Source organism: Tursiops truncatus, chromosome 1 (genome assembly GCF_011762595.2).
Source record: "Tursiops truncatus isolate mTurTru1 chromosome 1, mTurTru1.mat.Y, whole genome shotgun sequence".
Taxonomy (NCBI): domain Eukaryota; kingdom Metazoa; phylum Chordata; class Mammalia; order Artiodactyla; family Delphinidae; genus Tursiops; species Tursiops truncatus.
The window spans coordinates 255,936-278,979 of NC_047034.1; the positions used below are offsets into that span (position 1 = coordinate 255,936).

The window sequence follows — 23,044 nt, forward strand, 5'->3', positions numbered from 1 at the left end:
TCGAACCCGGGCCCCTTGCACTGAGAGCGTGCAGTCTTACCCACTGGACCACCAGGGAAGTCCCCACATGGGAATCTTATTGAGTTGCAGAGTTGGGTTCACTTTAAGGGTCAAGTTTGTACAACTAGGAGAACAAGTGATCCTTTTAAAACTAATCCAACTAGGCCAACAAATCTCTACCTCCAGTGGTAATCAGGGAAGTGTAAATTAAAACCAAACTGATAAACCATTTTACTCCTACCAGATTGGCACAAATTAAAAGTCCTAAGACTGAGTGTTGGTATGGATGTGAAGCAGACCAGATGCTGCTGGTGGAACCATAGGACCACTTTGGACATGGTGGAGTATACATGTTACAACATTCAAACATTACATGAAACAATACAATGTGAGATGCATCTGATATCTATCCTAGGTTACTTCATTTAAAAAATGCTGGTTCTGGGGTTTCCCTGGTGGCACAGTGGTTGAGAATCCGCCTGCCAACGCAGGGTACACGGGTTCGAGCCCTGGTCTGGGAAGATCCCACGTGCCGCAGAGCAACTAAGCCTGTGTGCCACAACTACCGAGCCTGCGCTCTAGAGCCCACAAGCCACAGCTACTGAAGCCCGCGCACCTAGAGCCCGTGCTCCGCAACGAGAGGCCACCGCAGTGAGAAGCCCGTGCACCACAATGAAGAGTGACCCACTGCTCGCCGCAACTGAAGAAAGCCCGCGCACAGTGACACAGCCAAAAATAAATTTTTTTTTAAATGCTGGTTCTGACCCACTAAGTTTCATAACTCACCAATGGGTCACAACTCACATTCTGAAAAACATTACCCTTGAGAAACTCAGCTTGTACTAACAGATTCATTGTAACTTTGCCTAGTAGCAACATACTGCAGACAAGCCAACCATCCAGAACTTTGAGTGGAAAAATAAATCTTGGTTTATTCTTATGATGAAACACTATTTAGCAGTGAGAGCTAGTTACAGTGATGACAACATGGTTGAATCTCAAGATTCGGAGGAGGGAGTGGGGCTGCTTGGAGTAATATATCTGGTGTGATTGCACTGATGTACTGTTCAGAAATGTGCAAAGTTAATGATAGCTTAAGGGTATAAACATGGTAAATACTTTAAAAAAGGAAATGTTAATTCAGAAAAATGGTTACCTCTGAAGGGGAAAGGACAGGGTAACATACTGGATATTTCTAAAGTAAAGCTTATATTTATTAAATTGGAGGTGCATACCTGGGTATTCTTTATACTGTGATCACTTTTTCTTGCATATATAATAAGTATATCTGTTTAATACAAAACATTTTTAAATTTAAAAAAGTACTTAGGGAGCTGATAGCAGAAGTCTCAAACTGCTGACCTGCAGGCCGCAAACATTCACAAACGTGACCTGTTTGGAAACAGTCAACCTCGGCCCAGTAGCGGCTGTGTCTTTACAGAGGGCTGCACTCTCAGGTTCATCCTCGGCCCTACCCAGCAGTGTGGTCACCTGCTTGGCCCCCGGAGGCATCTGAGTTTGCAACCACTAGTATAGAAAGAACTGGAAGGAAACAGACCACATCTGGTCCAACTCCATCCATGTTGTGCTTGAGGAAATATGAGACCCCCAGCAATTGGTGAGACCCCATGTGTATGTGCTTCATCATCTTCCAGTAGACAGGACCAGGGAAACAGTCTGAGCGAGACATCTTCTTTGATGTCTTGAGCATCTTCTTTGTACTTTTCATGTTATTTTGTCTTTATTTTTAACCCTGTTAAGTAGGTGGTATTACCCCATTCCACAGATGAAGAAATTAAGGCCCCCAAAGGCCAAAACTTTTTCACAAGATGACAGGATTGCAGTATCTGAATCCAGATCATTCTGACTTAAACCCCAGGTTCTAAAGCCTCAGATCATTTAAAAATCCTGATTTCACTATCCCTTACCTTTACCAAAACTGCTAACTAGCAGCAGGTGAATATTACCTTCTTTCTCTAACTGCATGCTATGGTTCATTCACTTCCTAAATACTTGTTGAGGACCTGCGGTGTGCCAGGCAATATAGGAGAAAAGTAAGTGATGACAGAAACATTGATAAGTTTTGATTAAAGAGAGGCCAAGAATAAAAGCTAAGAATCTGACTCTGTCCTCTTCCTATCAATAAGTAAACAATTAGGGAAGAGACTAATCTGTAGCTATAGAACATCTATTGTCTTGCAATCTAAAAAAGGTTCAGCACCTTTGGAGAAGTTTGGGAGAAGTCCTTGATGTAAAAGCGGTTCACAGAGGAGTCCCATCTCCCCCAGAAAGTGCCTTCCTTAGTATCTGTGTTATCACTGGTCAGGGGCAGGAACCAGCCCTTGGGAGGCATGAGGTAGGCCTGGGTGCAAATTCATGATGAATTTCAAAGCAGCAGCTGGGCCCCTGCTGTGATTACATTCAGTAATTAAGAGGCACATTCTCATTTCTGCCATACTCTGGTGGCACAAAAATGCAATGCACTCTGCCTAGCCGGTTTAGAGATTTGACCTATATTCTACGTACCTGATCTAGAGTTCCACAGCACATCCCCGTTTTCCCTTACTGAAACCCTTCAGTAGCTGTAAACACCCAGAGTCATCCCTGGAGTCCAAACAAAAAGGCAGGGCAATGTGTGGAACCTGGGTGATTTGACTCACCTCATGCAGACACAGCCCTCCAACAACGGACTTAAGAAACTCAGAATCACTCTGGGCTGTAGCGTACTGAGTCAGATGTCCAAACGACTCGAAATATTCTCACTTGAGGACTGTGTTCCCACAACTTAAGCACTCAGAACATGCTAGGGCTGTACCCTTGAAGAAAACAGAAGCCTGAACTAGTTCCCACAGTGTGCTGGCTTTCTTGCTAGCAGTTTCTCCATCTTTTACTCTCAGGAAAAGGAGTGCGCATATTCTAAACAAAGCCTCTTTTATTAAGTTCCCTCTCATATTTGGAAAAACTCAGTTTAGCAGCCAGGAATTAGGCAATATCATTAAAGCATCTGGGTGCTATTCTGCAACCAGAAAACAAGGTATTATTTTTATTTAAATTATACATATTTTTAATTCACATGATGCAAAATTCAAAAGGCATAAAAATATACAGAGGAAAAAATCTCCCTCCCGCCCTGTCTCCCAACCAGCCAGTTCCTCTCTCCAAAGAAACTAATGTTACTACTCTATTTTGTATTATTCCAAATGCAATTTTTATACATATACAGGCAAGTACGACTATTTATATTTCCCCAACCCTTTTACACAACTAATAGCAAAGTATGCACACTTTTCTCAACTTCATGGTACTGAACTGTATGGATGTACTATACGTTACTGAACCAGTCCCCTACTGATGGGCGTTAAACTTGTTTTCAATACAATCTACAAACAACCTTGCACACACATCATTTTACATGTGTGTGAATGTATACACAGGATAGATTTATTAAAATCGCTGTTAAAGGATATCTGCATTCATCACATTTTGGTGAACTTTTCCAAAATGCCCCCCATAAAACTTGTACCAATCCTGCACTCACAATATGTAAATCAGAGAATTTTAGATCAGAGATACGATATGATAGATGGAAACACTACGTAAAATTAGACTGCTACCCACTTGGCTATAGTTTTATTATCCCTAAAGAATCAAAGGCCCCACAGAGGAAAACAGTACAAACACAACTGGTTTGGACCTTCACATGAACTGAATCAAGGAACCTCATTCCCTTCTGAGCTACTGAGATAAGTGCGCCGAAATCAATCAGAAGCTCCGTATCCAAGAGCTGTGAAAGGCAGTAGAAGCGGAATAGGGAGATGAGGACTCCCGGGACTTCTAAGAAGATCCTTCGCAATCTCCCTCGCAGTGTGCAGCTTCTAGAGACCGCCAGTTCCTTCCACTTAACTGTCTCGGAGTGCAGAAGCAGAGGAGAACCACCCAGTGGTGATGACAGGCCCGACTGTGATGCAGAGAACGCTGAAGTCCATGGTCGAAGGACTCAGAGGATTCTCACCACAGCGATGGTCGGCCCGAAAAGGCCATTGTGGACAATGGAAGTGAAGAAATTGGAAGCCTCCGTAGGTTTTCTCGATGTAAGAGGGCTCCTGAATACCTGTCAGGTAAAACACGCCCTGCAGTCAGCCCCTTAGCTTAGAAAGCTCTGGAATCCTCTCAGTCCGCCGCGCCTCGCGGCCCTGGGGAACATCGTCTCAGCCGGTCACCTGGCTGGGGCTGCACCCAGGCCCTCGCGCCCGAACCCCCCTCCGCCCCCAGTTCCCCGCCCCCAGTCACCCAAACCCTCCTCGCTGCTTTCTCCAGACTCGCAGAAGCCGGCAATGCACACCCGCGGGTCACGTGACGTGGCCACTCACGTGACAGGACGGGCGTGACGTCATCACCGCGCGGCCGCCGGGACCGCGCCGGAGCCTCCGGGTCGGGGCGGCGGCGCTTGGGTTCTTCCCGGGCCGCTCGCTCGCCCCGCGCCCAGCCCACGGGCCGGAGCGCAGGTGAGTGGCCCGGGGGCGGTGGCCGAGGCCCTTCCCTCCCGCCCCTCCCACCGTCGTCCCCTCCGGGCGAGGAGGAGTCTACTGGCGTGCAGCGCCCCGACCTCCGCCTGCAGGCTGTCGGGTAGGACAGCATCGCTCCTCGCCCGCCGGGAAGGCGGCCCCTCCGCAATTCGACGCCGCCCAAGGCTTCCGCGGCGCAGCCGCTCCACCGGGAGGCTGGCGGGAGCCCTGGGTCAGGTCACCTCTGGGCGGAGGGCGGAGGTCGAGAACCCCGCGAGGGAGACCAAGCCGCGTTGGGGTAGCGTTGGTTTGACAGGCCGAGCCAGGTCGTAATCCCCCGAGAAGGTCTTCACCGTAAAGGGGGGAGGGGGGGGGTCTGTGCAGACCTTTCTCACATCTCCAGAGTTGAAACTAAGTTGACTTAAGGAAAATCTTTTTGAAAATCATCTTATGCTTTGATGAATCCCCTTTTCTGTAAAATGGGTCTTGCGGAGTGGTTGGAGCGCTCATAGAAGAATAATACGCTAAGTATAAACAGGAGTAGATGAGAATTTAGGATCTCGTTTTTCCTATTCATATGAAATTATGGTTGTGAGTTGTGGACTCTTGAAAACCATAGATTGATTTTATTTTCTTGGATCCTTTCAGAAAGTTTTGGATTCCACATAAGACAGACTCTCTTAATAGCCACCCCATTTCATTCCCCAGAAATTGTCCTGGAAGCAAATAAACAACAACAACAAAAAAATAGTGTGACTAAAGCCTGTCAACAACCACGAAAGTACTTCTTACATTGATTCTTTTTTATATGTAACCTGTTGCTATTACTGAGTTCATTTAATTGATGCATACAGGTGAACTTTACAAGTGACTGGCTATGGCCGTAAAATTAGTAGTAGAATTTTGATAGGTTTCTATCCTAGTAAGTCTCTCTCTCTCAGTATAGAAGAATTACTGCAAATATTGATTTGTTAATGCTGATTGATGTTTACAAATAGAGTAGGGAGACCCTTCTATAGAAGAGCTTCAGTAGCTTAAGAGAAAGTTCATAAATAAGCTTGCATGGTTTCCATTATTCAGTATAGGTATTGGGTCCTCATTTGAAGTTTCACTTTAAGAAGAAATCCAGATATAGTTGGAAGTCATCATAAATAATTATTTGTGTGCTTCTTTAGAAAAAAGTTTATTTTTACTGATACTGGCCTTTATTGCCCTAGGTTGAATATGCAGTTTTTCTTTTCTTGTGTTCTATTACTAACCATTTATTATACACTTGCTAGGAGAGAAAAAAATATATAAAACAGGGTCCCCACCCTCTAAATATTTACCTACTTAATCTGCTTAAGGGTTAGGGTTATATTAAAAATAGCGATGTCACACTGTTAAGAAATTTTATCTTCTCACTTTATCATGTGAGACAGCAGCCTTGTGAAGATAGGCAGGAAATGTATAGTCTCTTTCTACTTACAGTACAGTTGCATACTGATTACAATAAATGTCAAGTGGTTTGGACACTCGATGATAATGGAATTCAGAGGAAGAAGAGATCATTTTTACTCGGGATAATTAGTGGCTAGATTGTGTTGGTAATACCAGGCATAGGAGTGCTTCCTACTTGTGGATGTTTGAGTCTGATGGAGCCTCCTTAATTTGTAAAGCTAATTGAATATATTTAGTTTCTCCAGTCCTTCAAATATGCTCATTGTTTTGTTTTTTTTTTTTCCTCTCTTGTACCTGCAGAATCCAAGGATCCCTTTCATTCTCTCTCCATATTGCCTGATGGGAGGCATTATGGCCCCCAAAGACATAATGACAAATACTCATGCTAAATCCATCCTCAATTCCATGAACTCCCTCAGGAAGAGCAATACCCTCTGTGATGTGACACTGAGAGTGGAACAGAAAGACTTCCCTGCCCATCGGATTGTGTTGGCTGCCTGCAGCGATTACTTCTGTGCCATGTTCACCAGTGAGGTAAGTGGTGAGTCATCTCCTCACAAGTGGAACCTCACACATGTCACTTCACAGTTGTCTCATTTCACTGAATAAAATAGTAGAAGTCTGATGTAATAGTGAATTTCTATAGTATGGTGTTAAATGGGCCAACTCTGGATAAGATCTGCCACTTAGTTTTCTCATCTCTGAATGAGGGATAATAGTAATACACAATAGCATACGGTTACTGTTACAGTTACTTGAGAAAATTACATATGACGTGCTTAGAACAATGTCTAGCATGTAGTAAAACAAATACCAACTATTGGATTTTACTTACTGCCTTTTTAATTTAAATTTATTTATTTATTTATTTTTGGCTGTGTTGGGTCTTCGTTTCTGTGCGAGGGCTCTCTCCAGTTGTGGTAAGCGGGGGCCACTCTTCATCGCGGTGTGCGGGCCTCTCACTATCGCGGCCTCTCTTGTTGTGGAGCACAGGTTCCAGATGCGCAGGCTCAGTAGTTGTGGCTCACGGGCCTAGTTGCTCCGCGGCATGTGGGATCCTCCCAGACCAGGGCTCGAACCCGCGTCCCCTGCATCGGCAGGCAGATTCTCAACCACTGCGCCACCAGGGAAGCGCTACTTACTGTTTTTTAAATTTGTTTTCCTTCTTCTAAAGTTTAATATTTTAAAATGAATACTGGGGAAGAGGGAGGGGGGAAGGAAAGAGGAGTGAGCCTCAGTCCTCATCCCATTCCTTCTAACAATATGTGGAGAAAATCAGTCTTCATTCTACCAGTGAAGGCTTTAGAGTAATTGCAAATGAGAGGGAGAGGGCTTAGTGCCTGAGTCTGTGGGTGTTTGAAGTATCACCTAGAAAAATATGCTGGCTCTGGAGCACAAGCCTTTAACAAGGGAATTAGAAACAGGTTGGCTTGGCAAGAAAAGAGGTAGTGCTCTCAGAGTACTAGGAAAAAGACTGCCTTAGTAATTGCCTGGCCAGACAGCTAAGATGTGAAGGAGGCTGCTTGGTGAATCGTGAGGGACTCAGCTGAGCAGAGGGGACCACTGCAGACCTCAGCTCCCAATATCTCAAGTCTGATTTTTTAATTTTAAATAAATTGTCTTCATTTCTTTTTAAGCTTGAATGGTGAGTACACCACTTGATTATATCATTTATCTCTACTTATATGTATGGCTGACATATTTCATTACAGTAACACTTTTTAAAAAATCCTCTCAACCACCAGGGTTTTATCAGTGCAGGTGTTGCTGCTGACCTGAGTGGGAGAGATCGTGTCATGAGAATGTCAGTAACTGCCTTTTACGGGCAGATGCTGTGTTAGGTGATTGTCGCCTCCCACTCACCGCAGGGGTGGTTGTTACCATCTCATTTTGCAAATGAAGAAATAAGGTCTCAGGTGCTAAATGCCTTATAGCTTGTAAATGGTAGAGGGGATTTAATCCTAAATTAACTTAGCTTGATTCTGATTTTGCTGTTCTAGTTGTAAAGCCAGAGTCGTGTGTGCTGCTGAACCAGCGCTCAGTCACATGGCTGGTAGGGAGAATGCGGAAGCCTGACACGTCGCCCCAGCAGACCCAGGCTAATTTTTTTCTTTTAATATTTATTTATTTATTTATTTTTGGCTGAGTTGGGTCTTAGTTGCTGCACGCGGGCTTTCTCTGGTTGCAGCGAGCAGGGGCTACTCTTCATTGCGGTGTGCGGGCTTCTCATTGCAGTGACTTCTCTTGTCACGGAGCACGGGCTCTAGGTGCGTGAGCTTCAGTAGTTGCAGCACTTGGGCTCAATAGTTGTGGCTTGCGGGCTCTAGAGCGCAGACTCAGTAGTTGTGGCTCGTGGGCTCTAGAGCACAGGCTCAGTAGCTGTGGCGCACGGACTTAGTTGCTCCGCGGCATGTGGGATCTTCCCAGACCAGGGTTCGAACCCGTGTCCCCTGCATTGGCAGGCGGATTCTTAACCACTGCGCCACCAGGGAAGCCCCAGGCTAATTTTAAAGTGACCCTGTGCAGGGAGACATTACAGGCCCTGTCCTGTACGGTACCCCAAGGAGCACCAGAAGTGGTGATATTTATTTAACTGGGCAAATGTCATGGCTGCCAGCAGGAAGCACTGAGGACTCGGACTGCTGGCTGCTCACTACATGTTGTGCATCCTGTCTTCACTCTTTCTCTGCACATTCAGGAATTAGTGTGGAGTTCTGTAAAAGAACTCTCTTTTATTTTTTTTTCTCACCAGTGATTATTTTATAGTCTTTCTTTAAAAACTGACATCAGGCAAGAAAGTGTCAAATGGTCTTGTCTTTTTCAACTGAAGTATAATTAACCTACAACACTATGTTTGAGGTGCACAACATAGTAATTCATTATTTCTATACAATATAAAATGATCACCGCAACAAATCTAGTTACCATCTGTCACTGTTCAAAGGTGACAGAAGGGGAAGCCGTATGTAGATATCCAGGGTTTAAAGTATTATTCACTTTATTCCTCATGCTGTACATGTCATCTCTGTGACTCACTTATTTTGTAATTGGAAGTTTGTACCTCTTAATCTCCCTCATCTGTTTCACTCATCCTCCTATCCCCTTGAGGTTTGTTTTTTTTTTAATTGAAGTATAGTTGATTTACAACATTGTGTTAGTTTCACGTGTACGGCAAAGTAATTCAATTATACATGTGTGTTGTATATTCTTTTTCAGATTCTATTGCATTATAGTTATTGCAAGATATTGAATATAGTTCCCTGTGCTATAGAGTAGGTCCTTGTTGTTTACCTATTTTATATATAGTAGTGTGTATCTGTTAATCCCAGACTGCTAATTTTCCCTCCCCCCAACTTTGGTAACCATAAATTTGTTTCCTGTGTCTGTGAGTCTATTTCTGTTTTGTAAATAAGTTCATTTGTATCACTTTTTAAGACTCCATACAGAAGTAATGTCATATGGTATTTGTCTTTCTCTGTCTGATTTACCTCACTTACTATGATAATCTTTAGGCCCATCCATGTTGCTGCAAATGGCACAATTGTTTTTATTACTGTTTTATGGCTGAGTAATATTCCATTGTGTGTGTGTGTGTATACATATATACACACACACAATATATGTATACACACCACATCTTCTTTATCCTTTCATCTGTTGATGGACACTTAGGTTTCTTACATGTCTTGGTTATTGTAAATAGTGCTGCTATGAACATTGGGGTGCACGTGTCTTTTCAAATTAAAGTTTCCATCTTTTCCGGTTACATGCCCAGGAGTGCAATAACTCTATGTTTAGTTTTTTAAGAACCTCCATACTGTTCTGCATACCCTTGCATTTAAGTTGTTTAAAGGAGTGGTTCCAGAGACGTGGATTTTTTTCTTTAACATCTTTATTGGAGTATAATTGCTTTACAGTGGTGTGTTAGTTTCTGCTGTATAACAAAGTGAATCACAGCTATACGTATGTATAGCTGAATAACAGCTATACATATACATATATCCCCATATCCCCTCCCTCCCACCCCTCTAGGAGGTCACAGAGCACAGAGCTGATCTCCCTGTGCTATGCAGCTGCTTCCCACTAGCTATCTGTTTTACATTTGGTAGTGTATATATGTCCATGGCACTCTCTCACTTCGTCCCAGCTTACCCTTCCCCCTCCCCGTGTCCTCAAGTCCATTCTCTACATCTGAGTCTTTCTTCCTATCCTGCCCCTAGGTTCTTCAGAATCTTTTTTTTTTTTTTTTTTAGATTCCATATATATGTGTTAACATACAGTATTTGTTTTCATCTTTCTGACTTACTTCACTCTGTATGACAGACTCTAGGGCCATCCACCTCACTACAAGTAACTCAATTTCGTTTCTTTTTATGACTGAGTAATATTCCATTGTATATATGTGCCACATCTTCTTTATCCATTCATCTGTTGATGGACACTTAGGTTGTTTCCATCTCCTGGCTATTGTAAATAGAGCTGCAATGAACATTGTGGTACGTGACTCTTTTGGAATTATGGTTTTCTCAGGGTATATGCCCAGTAGTGGGATTGCTGGGTCTTATGGTAGTTCTATTTGTAGTTTTTTAAGGAACCTCCGTACCGTTCTCCATAGTGACTGTATCAATTTACATTCCCACCAACAGTGCAAGAGGGTTCACTTTTCTCCACACCCTCTCCAGCATTTATTGTTTGTAGATTTTTTGATGATGGCCATTCTGACTGGTGTGAGGTGATACCTCATTGTAGCTTGTTGTTGTTTTTTGTTTGTTGGTTTGTTTTTGCGGTACGCAGGCCTCTCACTGTTGTGGCCTCTCCCGTTGCGGAGCACAGGCTCCGGACGCGCAGGCCCAGTGGCCATGGCTCACGGGCCCAGCCGCTCCGCAGCATGTGGGATCCTCCCGGACCGGGGCATGAACCCGCATCCCCTGCATCAGCAGGCAGACTCTCAACCACTGCGCCACCAGGGAAGCCCCTCATTGTAGCTTTGATTTGCATTTCTCTAGTGACTAATGATGTTGAGCATCCTTTCATGTGTTTGTTGGCAATCTGTATATCTTCTTTGGAGAAATGTCTACTTAGGTCTTCTGCCCATTTGTGGATTGGGTTGTTTGCTTTTTTGATATTGAGCTGCATGAGCTGCTTATAAATTTTGGAGGTTAATCCTCTGTCAGTTGCTTCATTTGCAAATATTTTCTCCCATTCTGAGGGTTGTCTTTTTGTCTTGTTTGTAGTTTCCTTTGCTGTGCAAAAGCTTTTAAGTTTCATTAGGTTCCATTTGTTTATTTTTGTTTTTATTTTCATTTCTCTAGGAGGTGGGAGAGACCTGGATTTTAGGTTCAGTTCTCTTAGTAATTCTGTGTGAACCCTGGTGACCATCTAACCTCACTGGGTTGTCTGTAGAACAGGGTGATTGAACTTGATGGCTTCTTCGTTCTCTTCCATCCCTAAATTGTTCCTTAAATGTGGTGCAACTGAAAGAGCACAGGGTGAGGCAGGAGGCCTGGCTCTGATCTGTCGCTTATTAGTTGAGGCCTTGGTTAAGTCACATAACTTCTCTGAACCTTAGATCCTTTGTGTCTTAAAGGGCAGTAATATCGGACCTAACTGCCTTACCAGGTTGCTGTGAGAATCAGATGAAATAATAGTAAATGAGAGGCACCCTGAAAAGTTGTAAAGCAAATATTAATGCGAAATACTACAGTTACTCTAAGTTATTACATAGTGATCTCATTTATATAGTTAAGCTATTTGGCTAATGGGAATATAGTTTATTGACTAAGAAATTCCTGACATAAATGTACTCATGTTTCTGTTTGTAAATACTGTGTTAAATGTTAGTAAAATGTTTTTCCAAAATAATGTACTGGTGACTTTTTGTATTGTTAGGGATTTATTTTGTTCTTGGCTTTGGTAGGGAATACTTTCTGATTATTATTCTGGGCTGATGATAAAGACATTTAGTTCATAATGGACGTGCCCTGGAATTTTGTAAGTAATTGGAATCTCTAAACTAAGATTACAATCTAATAAAATTTTTGTAAGGTAATCAGTTTTCAGATAGTTTACTATCCTGTAAAACTGAAGATTTCTACCCTTAGCTAAACCATTTTCTATGATTATCTGGCCTCAACTATACTCATAACTCCAAGGATATAGTCTAGACTAAATGTACCACCAGTAATTCGGTAATCCCAAAAGAGAGTCAACCCAGTATTTGAAAAAGTATCAAACAATCCTGTTGTCTTCAGTGGCACAGCAGAAGCCCTCTCAAGATGACCTGCGTGTTGTCTAGGGACAGATAGGACAGTGCTGGCTCATCCTGGAGGGTCTGGAGCTGCAACTCCTGGGGCATCTACAAGCATGAAATCTCAGCGAAGTTTGTATTTCATCTCAGAAGCTCATGGACACTAGTGGCATGCTCATGGCAACTTTTGGTTCTATCTGGTGTTACGTCTGTATTTGTTTTAATATGAAAGCAGCATTTAAAATTATTCACAAGTAAAATTAATATTCCAGGAAGGTGTCATCTCTGTATCTTCTTGGGTTACACATAGCTCCCCCCTATTTGAAAAGCTACAAATATATGCCGTGTTTGCTTTGTACAAATCAAACAAAATAGTCGATCTTTTTTTTTACATCTTTCAGCACATAGACAAAAATAGGATTTGAATTCCCAAAGCATAAAATTTCTAATCTGATTCTTAGGCGTTGAGCCAGGGTTCCTCCTTATATTCAGTTAATATTGTTAATGTCCCTTCCAGCTTTTGTATATGAGACTCTGCCTTAATCTTGTGGAATTATAACCACCATGATTTCATACCCTTTGAACTTTCAGCTTTCAGAGAAGGGGAAGCCGTATGTAGATATCCAGGGTTTAACTGCCTCGACCATGGAAATCCTGTTGGACTTTGTGTACACAGAGACCGTGCACGTGACGGTGGAGAATGTCCAGGAACTGCTCCCTGCAGCCTGCCTGCTTCAGCTGAAAGGTACAGATGCTAAGTTGTTCGTGCCACAGTGACCCTGGAGATGTTTAAAATTCGTGATGTAAACTTAATCGTGAAAACTAAGGAGACAGACTGTGGGCCTCATGTTTACTGCCCATGGCACAGAAGTTGAGATTTCAATTGCGGTATAGAGTAGCCTCCAAATGTGAGTCTTTGGCTCTTTGGGAGAGAGCATTTACTTTTTGTTTTTAAAAAAGGGGAGGAGGGGATAATAGATGCCTTTCCTTCCATGTATGTGCACAACAGTCCTGCAGGGAAACACAGAAAACCGATACGCGTCGTTGCCTCCGTGGAAGGGAACTAGATGGCCAGGTGGGTAGGGAGGCTAGGGGGACTATTCATATAAACCCTTCTGTACCTTTAGTTTGTTGAATCATTTAAATTATCTATTAAAAATTTAAATTGGGGCTTCCCTGGTGGTGCAGTGGTTGAGAGTCCGCCTGCCGATGCAGGGGACACGGGTTCGTGCCCCGGTCCGGGAAGATCCCACATGCCGCAGAGCGGCTGGGCCCATGAGCCATGGCCGCTGAGCCTGTGCGTCCGGAGCCTGTGCTCCACAACGGGAGAGGCCACAACAGTAAGAGGCCCGCGTACAGCAAAAAAAAAAAAAAAAAAAAATTAAATTGACACACAAAAATGAAAGTGTAAAGTTTTCACAGGATTAGAGATGATCCCCCTTCCAGTTCCCAACCTGTCTGTCCTAACCTCCAGTTCTGTTTCTGTTATTTTCAGTTTTTGATACATGATTGAAACAGTGTGAAGTTTTTGCATTAGTGCACAGCTCCAACATTAATTTTATACTCTGAGCTTTTCAGTTAGACAAATGTGAGATTGTTATCCGTATCTCCTATTTTTCCTTCACCGGAGTCTTTTAGTAAGTTTTCATGTGGAGTAGAAATTAGGTACACTGTGCTAAATTAAGCTGATTTTATAGCTTGATTCCCAGGAGTTTTGTAGGCATGTTTGTTTAATTGTGGCGGTGTCCACAGAAGCAATTCGTCTTGCCGTACTTGTTCTAATGCAGCAGCAGACATTTGTAAAGTCCTTGCAGAAGGCCACACAGCACATAAGACAAAAATAGGATTTGAATTTCCAAAGCATAAAATTTCTAACCTGATTCTTAGGTGTTGAGCCAGGGTTCCTCTGATACAACGTGATGTTGTGATCCAAGAATATAGGCCCATCCACCTGGCCGAGTGTCCTCAAGGACTCACTGTTTTTGTCTGTTCTAGGCGTGAAGCAAGCCTGCTGTGAGTTCTTGGAAAGCCAGCTGGACCCTTCTAACTGCCTGGGTATCAGGGACTTTGCGGAAACTCACAACTGTGTTGATCTGATGCAAGCAGCTGAGGTTTTTAGCCAGAAGCATTTTCCTGAAGTGGTGCAGCATGAAGAATTCATTCTTCTCAGTCAAGGAGAGGTGGAAAAGCTCATCAAGTGTGATGAGATCCAGGTACAGACTTGGCTTGGCATTAGCTCTTGTCAGGACTGGGCCAGAAGACCAGAAAGTAAGGCGGAGTTGTTGTACTTCTGTAGCAGGGCCCATATTAAGCTCTGAGGTTTCATTAAATGTCCCTGAAATTGCATGCCAAACGTATTTGCCTATTTACGGAAGGGAGTTCGCTACCTCCCTCAATGAAATTTGTGATCCCAGCGGTTAAGAATCACTATTAAACAGTATGGAATAAGCATTTTAAAACATTTACCAAGAATATCTTCCTGTATAGCCGTCGCCATGCCAGGTGCTGGGGAGCCAAGAGTGCGTAAGAGACAGTCTTGTTTCCAGAGAATTCACAGTGTAGTAGTGGCGACAAACAGGAAGACAAAAATGATGACTGAGTGTCAGGAGAATAATGAGCCTGTTCAAGGCGAGGAAATTCCATAGAGGAAAGAAGAAAACCTTCTGGATTTAAACGGGATCGTAAAGGGAGCGGGTCAGAAAGGACGGGGCAGCAGGTTGGAGATGGTGAGCCAGAGGCAGCTCATCAGCGCCCGTGGGAGGAGAGGGCCCTGCAGACCAGGCGTTGAAGCGATAGGGTCCCGCCTCCGTGTGCGAAGCGCCCAGGGACGCGGCCCAGCAGGGAGCGAGCCTTCGTCCTCCGCTGAGCAGAGCGGGGGTGGGGGGTGGGGTGCTGCATGTGGATCTGTCGTTAGGCTGGGAGCTGCAGTGAGTGCAGCGGGGGCTGTGCGTGTCGCGGCAGCCAGACATTCCTCTCCAGGGCTCCAGCCCTCTGGTTAGGAGCTTCTGGAAGACACCTAGCAGAGCCAAGTGCTGGGGAGGAGTCCACCTGTTGGGTTTGTTTTCCCCAGTGAGGAGACATTCGATTCTCTAAGGAGGCGAAGAGTTATTTTTTTTTTTTTTTCCTCTCTCATTCTGAGATAATAATGAGAAACGACTTTAAACGTTTACTTATTTATTTATTTATTTGGCTGCGCCGGGGCTTAGTTGCGGCATGCAGGCTCTATCTAGTTCCCTGACCAGGGATCGAACCCGGGCCCCTACGTTGGGAGCACAGAATCTTAACCGCTGGACTGCCGGGGAAGTCCGGCATTTGTAAATCTTGTTCAATTCTCAGAACTGGGTCCATTTTTCAGAGGAGGAAACTGGCGCTGTGATTAGTCACCACCCTCACACAGCTGGGAGGGGCAGGACTTGTGCCGCCCATCTGCATCCACAGTCTGTTCTCTTCACCACGGAGCTGTGAGCTGTGTTTCTATTTGACCAGATCTGGAAGTAGTCACAGCAACCATTTATTTTAGAACAGTGGAGACTGGGGGATAAAACCGGATGGAACAGGGAGGGCAAACAACTGACCTCTGCAGAAGCCGGGATGAGCTCTTTTGTACGGTCTTCCTTAAGTGTCCAGCGAGACTGGCCTTTGCTTTTTTTCAGCAAATGACATTTTTTCTCTTTCATATACCAGCCAGAAGCAGGAACCAGATGTCTGGCCCTGGGGCTAACGCTTCCTCTGGACCATGTAAAACAATAGTACTTGAAACAATGGAGGCAGCATGTCACGTTGTTTAAAACAGCACGGGCTTCAGGGTCACGCTGGGGTTTGGGCTTGGCTGTGTGACGCGTGTCCCCTAACCGCTGAGCTTCAGATCCCTCTCCCATAAAATGTAGATAACAGTCGTACTTACTACGTAGGGCTGTTCTGAGCGTTAAATAAGAATGTCAGTGCCTGATACATAAACGAAGTCTCTGGGAAAATTTATTATGGAGACTATTTTCTCCATAGTGAAGCATTAGTATTGGGGGTTTTTTCTTCCCAGTTTAGCTGTTTCTCTGCAATTCTAGTTTATTCTGTCCTCAGTAAGATCAAGGATCTCTACTCATGATTGAAAAACCCATTTTAAATGGATATATCTAATTTAAACCTAGAATGTGTCAGAGTCTAGCATGCAGCTGTTCAGAACTATTAGCCTGTCATCCTTGCCTTTAACCAAAGTTTATCTAAAAAATCATGACCACCCTTCTGCACCCTCACCTGCATGTAAACCGTGAGTAGGCTGGGTTAGTTTGACCTCCCATAAATTTGCTTACACAGATTCTGTCATCACTGTCGTAGTCTAAGCATCATCACCTTTTGCCTGATGGACCAGAGTAGCCTCTAACTGGCCTCCCAGCTCTTAGCCCTTCTAAACCGCCCTCCCGTGGCTCTCGGAGTAATCTTTACCAGACATCAGTGTGGCCCAACACTGGCCTACTTGAAGCCTGTTAACGGTTTAGAGTGAAATCCAGTCTCCTGATGCTCTGTTTACTTCTCCAGCTTGACCTTTTTCGTCCCGTCCCTCATTCATTCTGCCACACCAGCCTCTGTCGTTTCCCAAGCTGTCCAATAGAAAGTTCTGTGAAGGTGGAAAGGACCTGTGTCTGTGCTGTCCAGTTCACTGGCCACTAGCTTGAAATGTGGCCAGTGTGACTAAGAAGCTGAATTTTTTTTTTTTTTTGCCACGTTCATTGCTATTAAGGACAGACTTTGGGGGTTTTGGGGGGTTTTTTAGCCACACCACACGGCTTTCGGGATCGTAGTTGCCCGGCCAGGGATCGAACCTGTGCTCCCTGCAATGGAAGCGTAGAGTCCTAACCACTGGACCTCCAGGGAATTCCCGAAGCTGAATTTTTAATTTAACTTCATTTTAATTAATGTAGATGTAAATAGCACATGTGGCTCATGGCTACTGTGTTGGACGGTGCAGTTGTAGGGCTTTTCCAAGTGCTTTCTGTCTGCCCCGAGGCTAACTGCTACTCTTCCATCAGGTTTAAACCTATTGCTCCTGCAGGGAGGCATTCCCTGTCCCATCAGCCTAAATGAAGAAATCTCGTGTTATTCTGTCTCATAGCCCCTGTACTTTTCCTATGTGGTACATAATGACAGAATGGGATTGTTCGTTTTTCTGATTTAACAATTATCTCCCCACTTAAGAGGAAGGTTCATGTCTGATTTGTTCACCATTGTATAATTACCCTCCACAATTCCTGGCACTAGTAGGTGTTTGGTAAATCCATCAAATGAATGAACATTCTGAAACATTTTCTGTATTTTCAGCTCTTGAGAGAAGTCCACAGAGTGATGTCTTTGTCTGGGCACTGTCACACTCTGAAAGTTATCTCAGAACAGACACACTCCAGGGGCTGATGGAGGGACACAGGCCTAGTCCTCAGGTGTCAGTCTCGGGGAGGTACTAGGTGTTACTGTACCTTGTGCTTGTCCAGGGACGTAATGTAGGTTTTCTAGGGTGTGTCTTATCCAGTCTGTCCTATGTAGCTTAGACCTAAGTTCCCCAAATGATTAATTATATGTGTCATCTCAAATAACATGGTGACTAATACAGAGTAGTTGCTCAAATACTAATTGACAGTGTTTTGCAGACCCTGCACTCTTTACGATGCCGTAAGGGAAGTTCCTGCTCACAGCCTTGGCTGAAGGGTCCGAGAGTGAGCACGGAGGTCCTTAGACAACACCTATGAATATAAGTTATTTTAGGAGCCAGTCTCGGGGGCTTCCCTGGTGGCGCAGTGGTTAAGAATCTGCCTGCCAAAAAAAAAAAAAATAAAATAAAAAAAAAAAAAAAAAAAAAAGAATCTGCCTGCCAATGCAGGGGGCACAGGTTCGAGCCCTGGTCCGGGAAGATCCCACATGCCGCGGAGCAACTAAGCCCGTGTGCCACTACTGAGCCTGCGCTCTAGATGCCGCGAGCCACAACTGCTGAGCCCGCGTGCCACAACAACTGAAGCCCGTGTGCCTAGAGCCCATGCTCCACAACAAGAGAAGCCACCGCGATGAGAAGCCCACGCACCGCAACGAAGCCTAGCCCCCCGCTCGCCACAACTAGAGAAAGCCCGCGTGCAGCAACAAAGACCCAACACAGCCAAAAATAAAAATAAAATTTTCTTTTTAAAACAAAGAGCCAGTTTCAAGTAGGGCAGCAGATTCCCCCTTCCCCTGCTGAAGTTTCAGAAATGACCAGAAAAAAATTCAGGAATGGGGAAAATTCTGAATTAAAAGCCGATTTGTGACTGATGGTCTATTAGGTACTCTCTCTCTTAGGTTTTTTCCACCGAATCTGACTATAACTCTCTTCATGATATCAGCAAGTTGTGTCTGAAATGATTGTTTTCCCAAAAGCCTACTTATTTCTGGGAGATGGGAAATAACGGTGGCGGGAATGGGGCGGGAAGGAAAGGGAAGCGAGGTTACAGAGCAGCCCCACCATGTGGTCACGCACTCGCAGGTGGATTCTGAAGAGCCGGTCTTCGAGGCCGTCATCAACTGGGTGAAGCACGCCAGGGAGGGGCGGGAAGAGTCTCTGCCGGACCTGCTGCAGTACGTCCGTATGCCCCTGCTGACGCCCAGGTACATCACGGATGTCATAGATGCCGAGGTGAGCCACACAGGACCCAGGGCGGTGGGCGTCTCTTGTAGCTTCATGTCGTGAACTCAGAACTGGTCACCTCAGAGGAGGCACGAGCATCCTGGGAAGCATGTCCTGGGGGGCCTGGGGCGGGGAGTCTGCAGGCGGTCGCTTGGCCGGTCAGTCTCCTGGCAGAAATGAAAGTCTATGGCTTAATTTAATTTTGTGCTTTGTTGTCTTTTCATTTTACGTGCTCCTCAGTGTTTTGCATAAGCAACATCGGATGATAAATTTTGTCCCCTTCTCTGTTAAACAGAAATTTTTCCAAATTGCCTTGGAAAAGATGCTTTGCTCACCTAGTCTCTATTTTTGACTTCTGGTGAGGCCAGCATGAAAGGAGTTCGATGCATTTATTGGGTTGGCCAAAAGGTTCCTTCAGTTTTTAAGTAAAAATAAAAGACACATTTTTCATTTTCACCAAGAACTTTATTGAAAGACATATTCACCGTTTTGTTCCACTACCTTCTGCCGTTTTTCAGGCAACTTCATAATTCCATCTTCCCAAAACTTTTTATATTTTTGAGCAAAGAACTGTTCCAGATGCATTTTACAGTATTCCAGGGAATTGGAATTTTTTCCATTAAGAGAATTTTGTAAAGACCAACATAAGTGGAGATCCGAAGGTACAATGTCTGGCAGGTGAATCAGAACTTCCCAGCCAAACTGTAACAGTTTTTGCCTGGTCATCAAAGAAACATGCAGTCTTGCGTTATCCTGATGGAAGATTATGTGTTTTCTGTTGACTAATTCTGGATGCTTTTCGTCGAGTGCTGCTTTCAGTTGGTCTAATTGGGAGCAGTACTTGTTGAAATTAATTTCGTTTTCCGGAAGGAGCTCATCATAGAGGACTCCCTTCCAATCCCACCATATACACAACATCACCTTCTTTGGATGAAGACCGGCCTTTGGTGTGGTTGGCTGGTGCTTCATTTCGCTTGCCCCACGATCTCTTCCGTTCCACATTGTTGTACACTATCCACTTTTCATCATCCGTCACAATTTAAAAACGGAACATTTTTGTTACCTTTCAGTAGAGAATCGCTTGCGGTAATACGGTCAAGAAGGTTTTTTTCCACTTAATACTGAGCCCAGACATCAAAGCAATTCACGTAACCAGGCTGGTGCAAATGGTTTTCAATGCTTGACTTGGATATTTTCAGTACGTCGGGCTACCTCCCGCGTGGTATAACGTTGATTTTCTCAATGAATGTCTCGATTTGATCACTATCAACTGGTCTCCCAGACTGTGGAGCATTGTCCAGTGAGAAATCTCCAGCACGAAACTTCGCAAGCCACTTTTGACACATTTGATTAGTGACAGCACCTTCTCCATACACTACACAAATCTTTTTCTGCGTTTCAGTTGCGTTTTTAACCTTTCTTGAAATAATAAAGCATGATATGCCAAGAATGTTGCTTTTTTTCTTCCATCTTCAGTATTAAAATGGCTACAGAAAAATTCACCAATTGTGATAAGTGTTTTTTAATGCACGCTATGACAGCTGTCACAATACAATCTAAAAATATTGTTTCAAATGAAGTTAAAGTCAGCTAAGTGCTACTAGAGCCAGCTTAGGAGAAAACCGAACGCACTTTTTGGTCAACCCAGTAATATCAACTTGGATCATATCGTGTTTGTTTATAAGTGTTTCTCCAGCCTGAGATCTCGTGATGCGTTTTCTGACCTTCACCATGCGCATTACCTGGACGCTACCCTGGGGGCCGCTGATTTGTAATGTGTAGGTGAGGCCCAGACAGGCGCCTGCTTCTGGCCCAACCCTGGTCTCTTTTGAAGTTAATTATAGACACAGCTTTGCAGTCGTTTGCATTAGAAAAGATGCCTGTGCTTAGTGTCACATCTCAAATTCTTTGCCTCCTGTTTGTAATTTCTTCCTTAATAGTCCACTCACATACCCCACACATACCTTTGAATCACGTAACGTCTATTCAAAAAATCTTTTTTTAATCATTCCGGAAGCCCATAGCATAATTATTACCAGCAGCCCTCCTGGAACCACAGGGCTTTGGAAACTGGTTTTCTGTGTTAAGAATTTAGTTCTTTATATGTGCCATTTATGCTTTTATTAGAGGTGGTCCTGCAGCTCACTCTCCTACCTGCTGTATTTCAGCCTTTCATCCGCTGTAGTTTACAGTGCAGGGACCTCGTTGATGAAGCAAAGAAGTTTCATCTGAGGCCTGAGCTGCGCAGTCAGATGCAGGGACCCAGGACAAGGGCGCGTCTAGGTAAGCTGGCATCTTGTATTAATTGTGTCAATTTGTACAAGTCCCTTTACCACCCGGAGCTTTCTTTCCTATAAACCAAGGATATCTTCCCTTCTATTTCACATAACTCTTTGGAGGATTACATGAGATAAAGTGTGTGAAAGCACTTCATAAATTGTCAAGTATTATGCGACATAAGTTACCACTGTTATTTCAGTATATTTGGAGCCTGTGAATTAGAAATATCTCAAATGCCATGTAGTGAGTAAGTGGTCTGCTTCCCCCACCTCTGCCCTTCTCCACGTGAAGAGGAAGGGGAAGCAGCAGCGTGGTGAACTGCAGAGGAGTCCAGGGTGGTCAGAGGCAATGGCATGCAGTGGTCAAGGGCCTGGACTCAAGCCAGACTGTGGGTTGGGTGCAGGTCCCCATTTACCACTTGCCAGGTGTTCGGCAGGAAACTCAGCCTCTCTGTGTCAGTTGCCTCATCTGTAAAATGGGGGCCATCATAGCTCCTCCCTTGAAGGTTGTCGTGAAGAGCAAGTGAAAGGCTGAGAACGGCTCTCGGCACACGTGAGTGCTGTGCACGGAGGCTGTCATGTCAGCAGACAGACCTGGGTTCAGATCCCAGCCCAGCCAGTGACTGGCTGGTTGTGAGCCTGGGCAGGGTGTCCACTTGTCTGAGCCGATGCTTCCGCCTCTGAAATGAGGACGCTAATGTCTTATCACACTGGTTATTGTGGAGGCCCAATGACATCACGCATGTAAGATGCCTGACATTGCAGCTGGCATGTAATCTGTGCTCAAATGTTACGTCATTTCCATTTCACTGTCCCAGGATCCTAGATACTGTATGTAATAGCATTTCATAGGTTATAAATTACTCTGTGTATATGGGGTAGTATCTTGTTTTTATCACTTCCTATTTTTGCTCTTATCTGACTGTGGACTCATGTGTGCTAAGGTGTTAATTGATAATTAAGCCTTTCATTGATAGATTTAAGTAGAATGATGATTTATCTCATTTTTTAATCGCATAAGTAGTACCTATCTGTAGAAGTTTTAGAAATACAGAGAAGCAAAAAATAAATAAATGAGTCATCCATAATTGCACCACCCAGAGATACTACTTTTTGTTATTGTTGTTTTTAAAGGGATACTGTTCTGTTAATTCCTGGGAGATGACAAAATGTGATCTGTATCGCTTGTTATATACAGAGATATGTCATCAACACAAGATAAATGGAAAAAATACAAAAGGAAATTTTTTTTAAAAGATTGAAGGGCTAAGTGAAAAATCATGAAAATATTAGAAGAAATTATACGAAAATTATTTGATTAACTTCTGGGTGGGAGCCTTTTTTTTCTATTTTTAACTGTGGTAAAATATACATAACATAAAATTTACCGTCTTCTCCGTTTTAAGTGTACAGATCAGCGGTGTTAAATACATTCACACGGTTGTACAACCCGTATCCAGAACTCTTCTCATCTTACAAAACTGAGATTCTGTGTCCATGAGAGAGCAACCTCCCTTCTCTCTACTCCTGTTTTTTAACTAAAACAGAGAAACCTAGAACTCTTCAAGGTTACTTGACTGCATCAGTTTTTTGGGGGGTTTTGTTTTTTTTTAATTGATGGCAAAAGACGTAAAGTCAAAAGACGGGGACTGGGAGAAAATATACTCAATATGTATGACAAAAGGTTAACATTTCTACTGTAAAAAGAACCCATATGTATCAACAAGAAAAAGAGCAGTGACCCCACAGAAGGCGGCACGGGAGGTGCACAGGTAGCACACAGAGGAGGACGCGTGAGGGAACACCGTGCACTTAAAAGATGCTCCACTAGGAGGTCTGGAACCACAGATCAGAACAAGGTAGTCACTGGAGTTTAAAATGAGCACACCCTGTGTGTCCCACCTCCGGGAATCTGTACTGTAGAAACAGCGTG

The 23,044-nt window shown here is 44.0% G+C and overlaps 1 protein-coding gene and 1 long non-coding RNA gene across 8 annotated transcripts in view; one reads left to right on the forward strand and one right to left on the reverse strand.

Moving 5' to 3' along the window:
- Positions 1-3,602: 3,602 nt before the first annotated feature.
- On the reverse strand, positions 3,603-4,491 carry LOC109551755 (uncharacterized). Its single transcript, XR_002178453.3, has 2 exons — positions 4,371-4,491; positions 3,603-4,111 (listed from the first exon to the last, which is right to left on the reverse strand). It is a non-coding gene; the product is annotated as an uncharacterized lncRNA (long non-coding RNA).
- Positions 3,816-23,044, forward strand: part of KLHL12 (kelch like family member 12) — a 28,875-nt gene continuing 9,646 nt past the window's right edge. For 5 of the 7 annotated variants that reach the window (XM_019945559.2, XM_073797028.1, XM_073797065.1 and 2 more), the window contains exons 1-6: positions 4,390-4,505; positions 6,246-6,479; positions 12,784-12,937; positions 14,188-14,405; positions 18,692-18,841; positions 21,001-21,115. In XM_019945559.2, coding sequence (XP_019801118.1) covers positions 6,285-6,479; positions 12,784-12,937; positions 14,188-14,405; positions 18,692-18,841; positions 21,001-21,115 — 832 coding nt within the window. In that variant the 5' untranslated portion in view covers positions 4,390-4,505; positions 6,246-6,284. Of the gene's footprint in view, positions 4,115-4,389; positions 4,627-6,235; positions 6,480-12,783; positions 12,938-14,187; positions 14,406-18,691; positions 18,842-21,000; positions 21,116-23,044 lie in introns of those variants that run through there. The other 2 variants (XM_004321347.4, XM_019945560.3) reach the window with 2 other exon arrangements.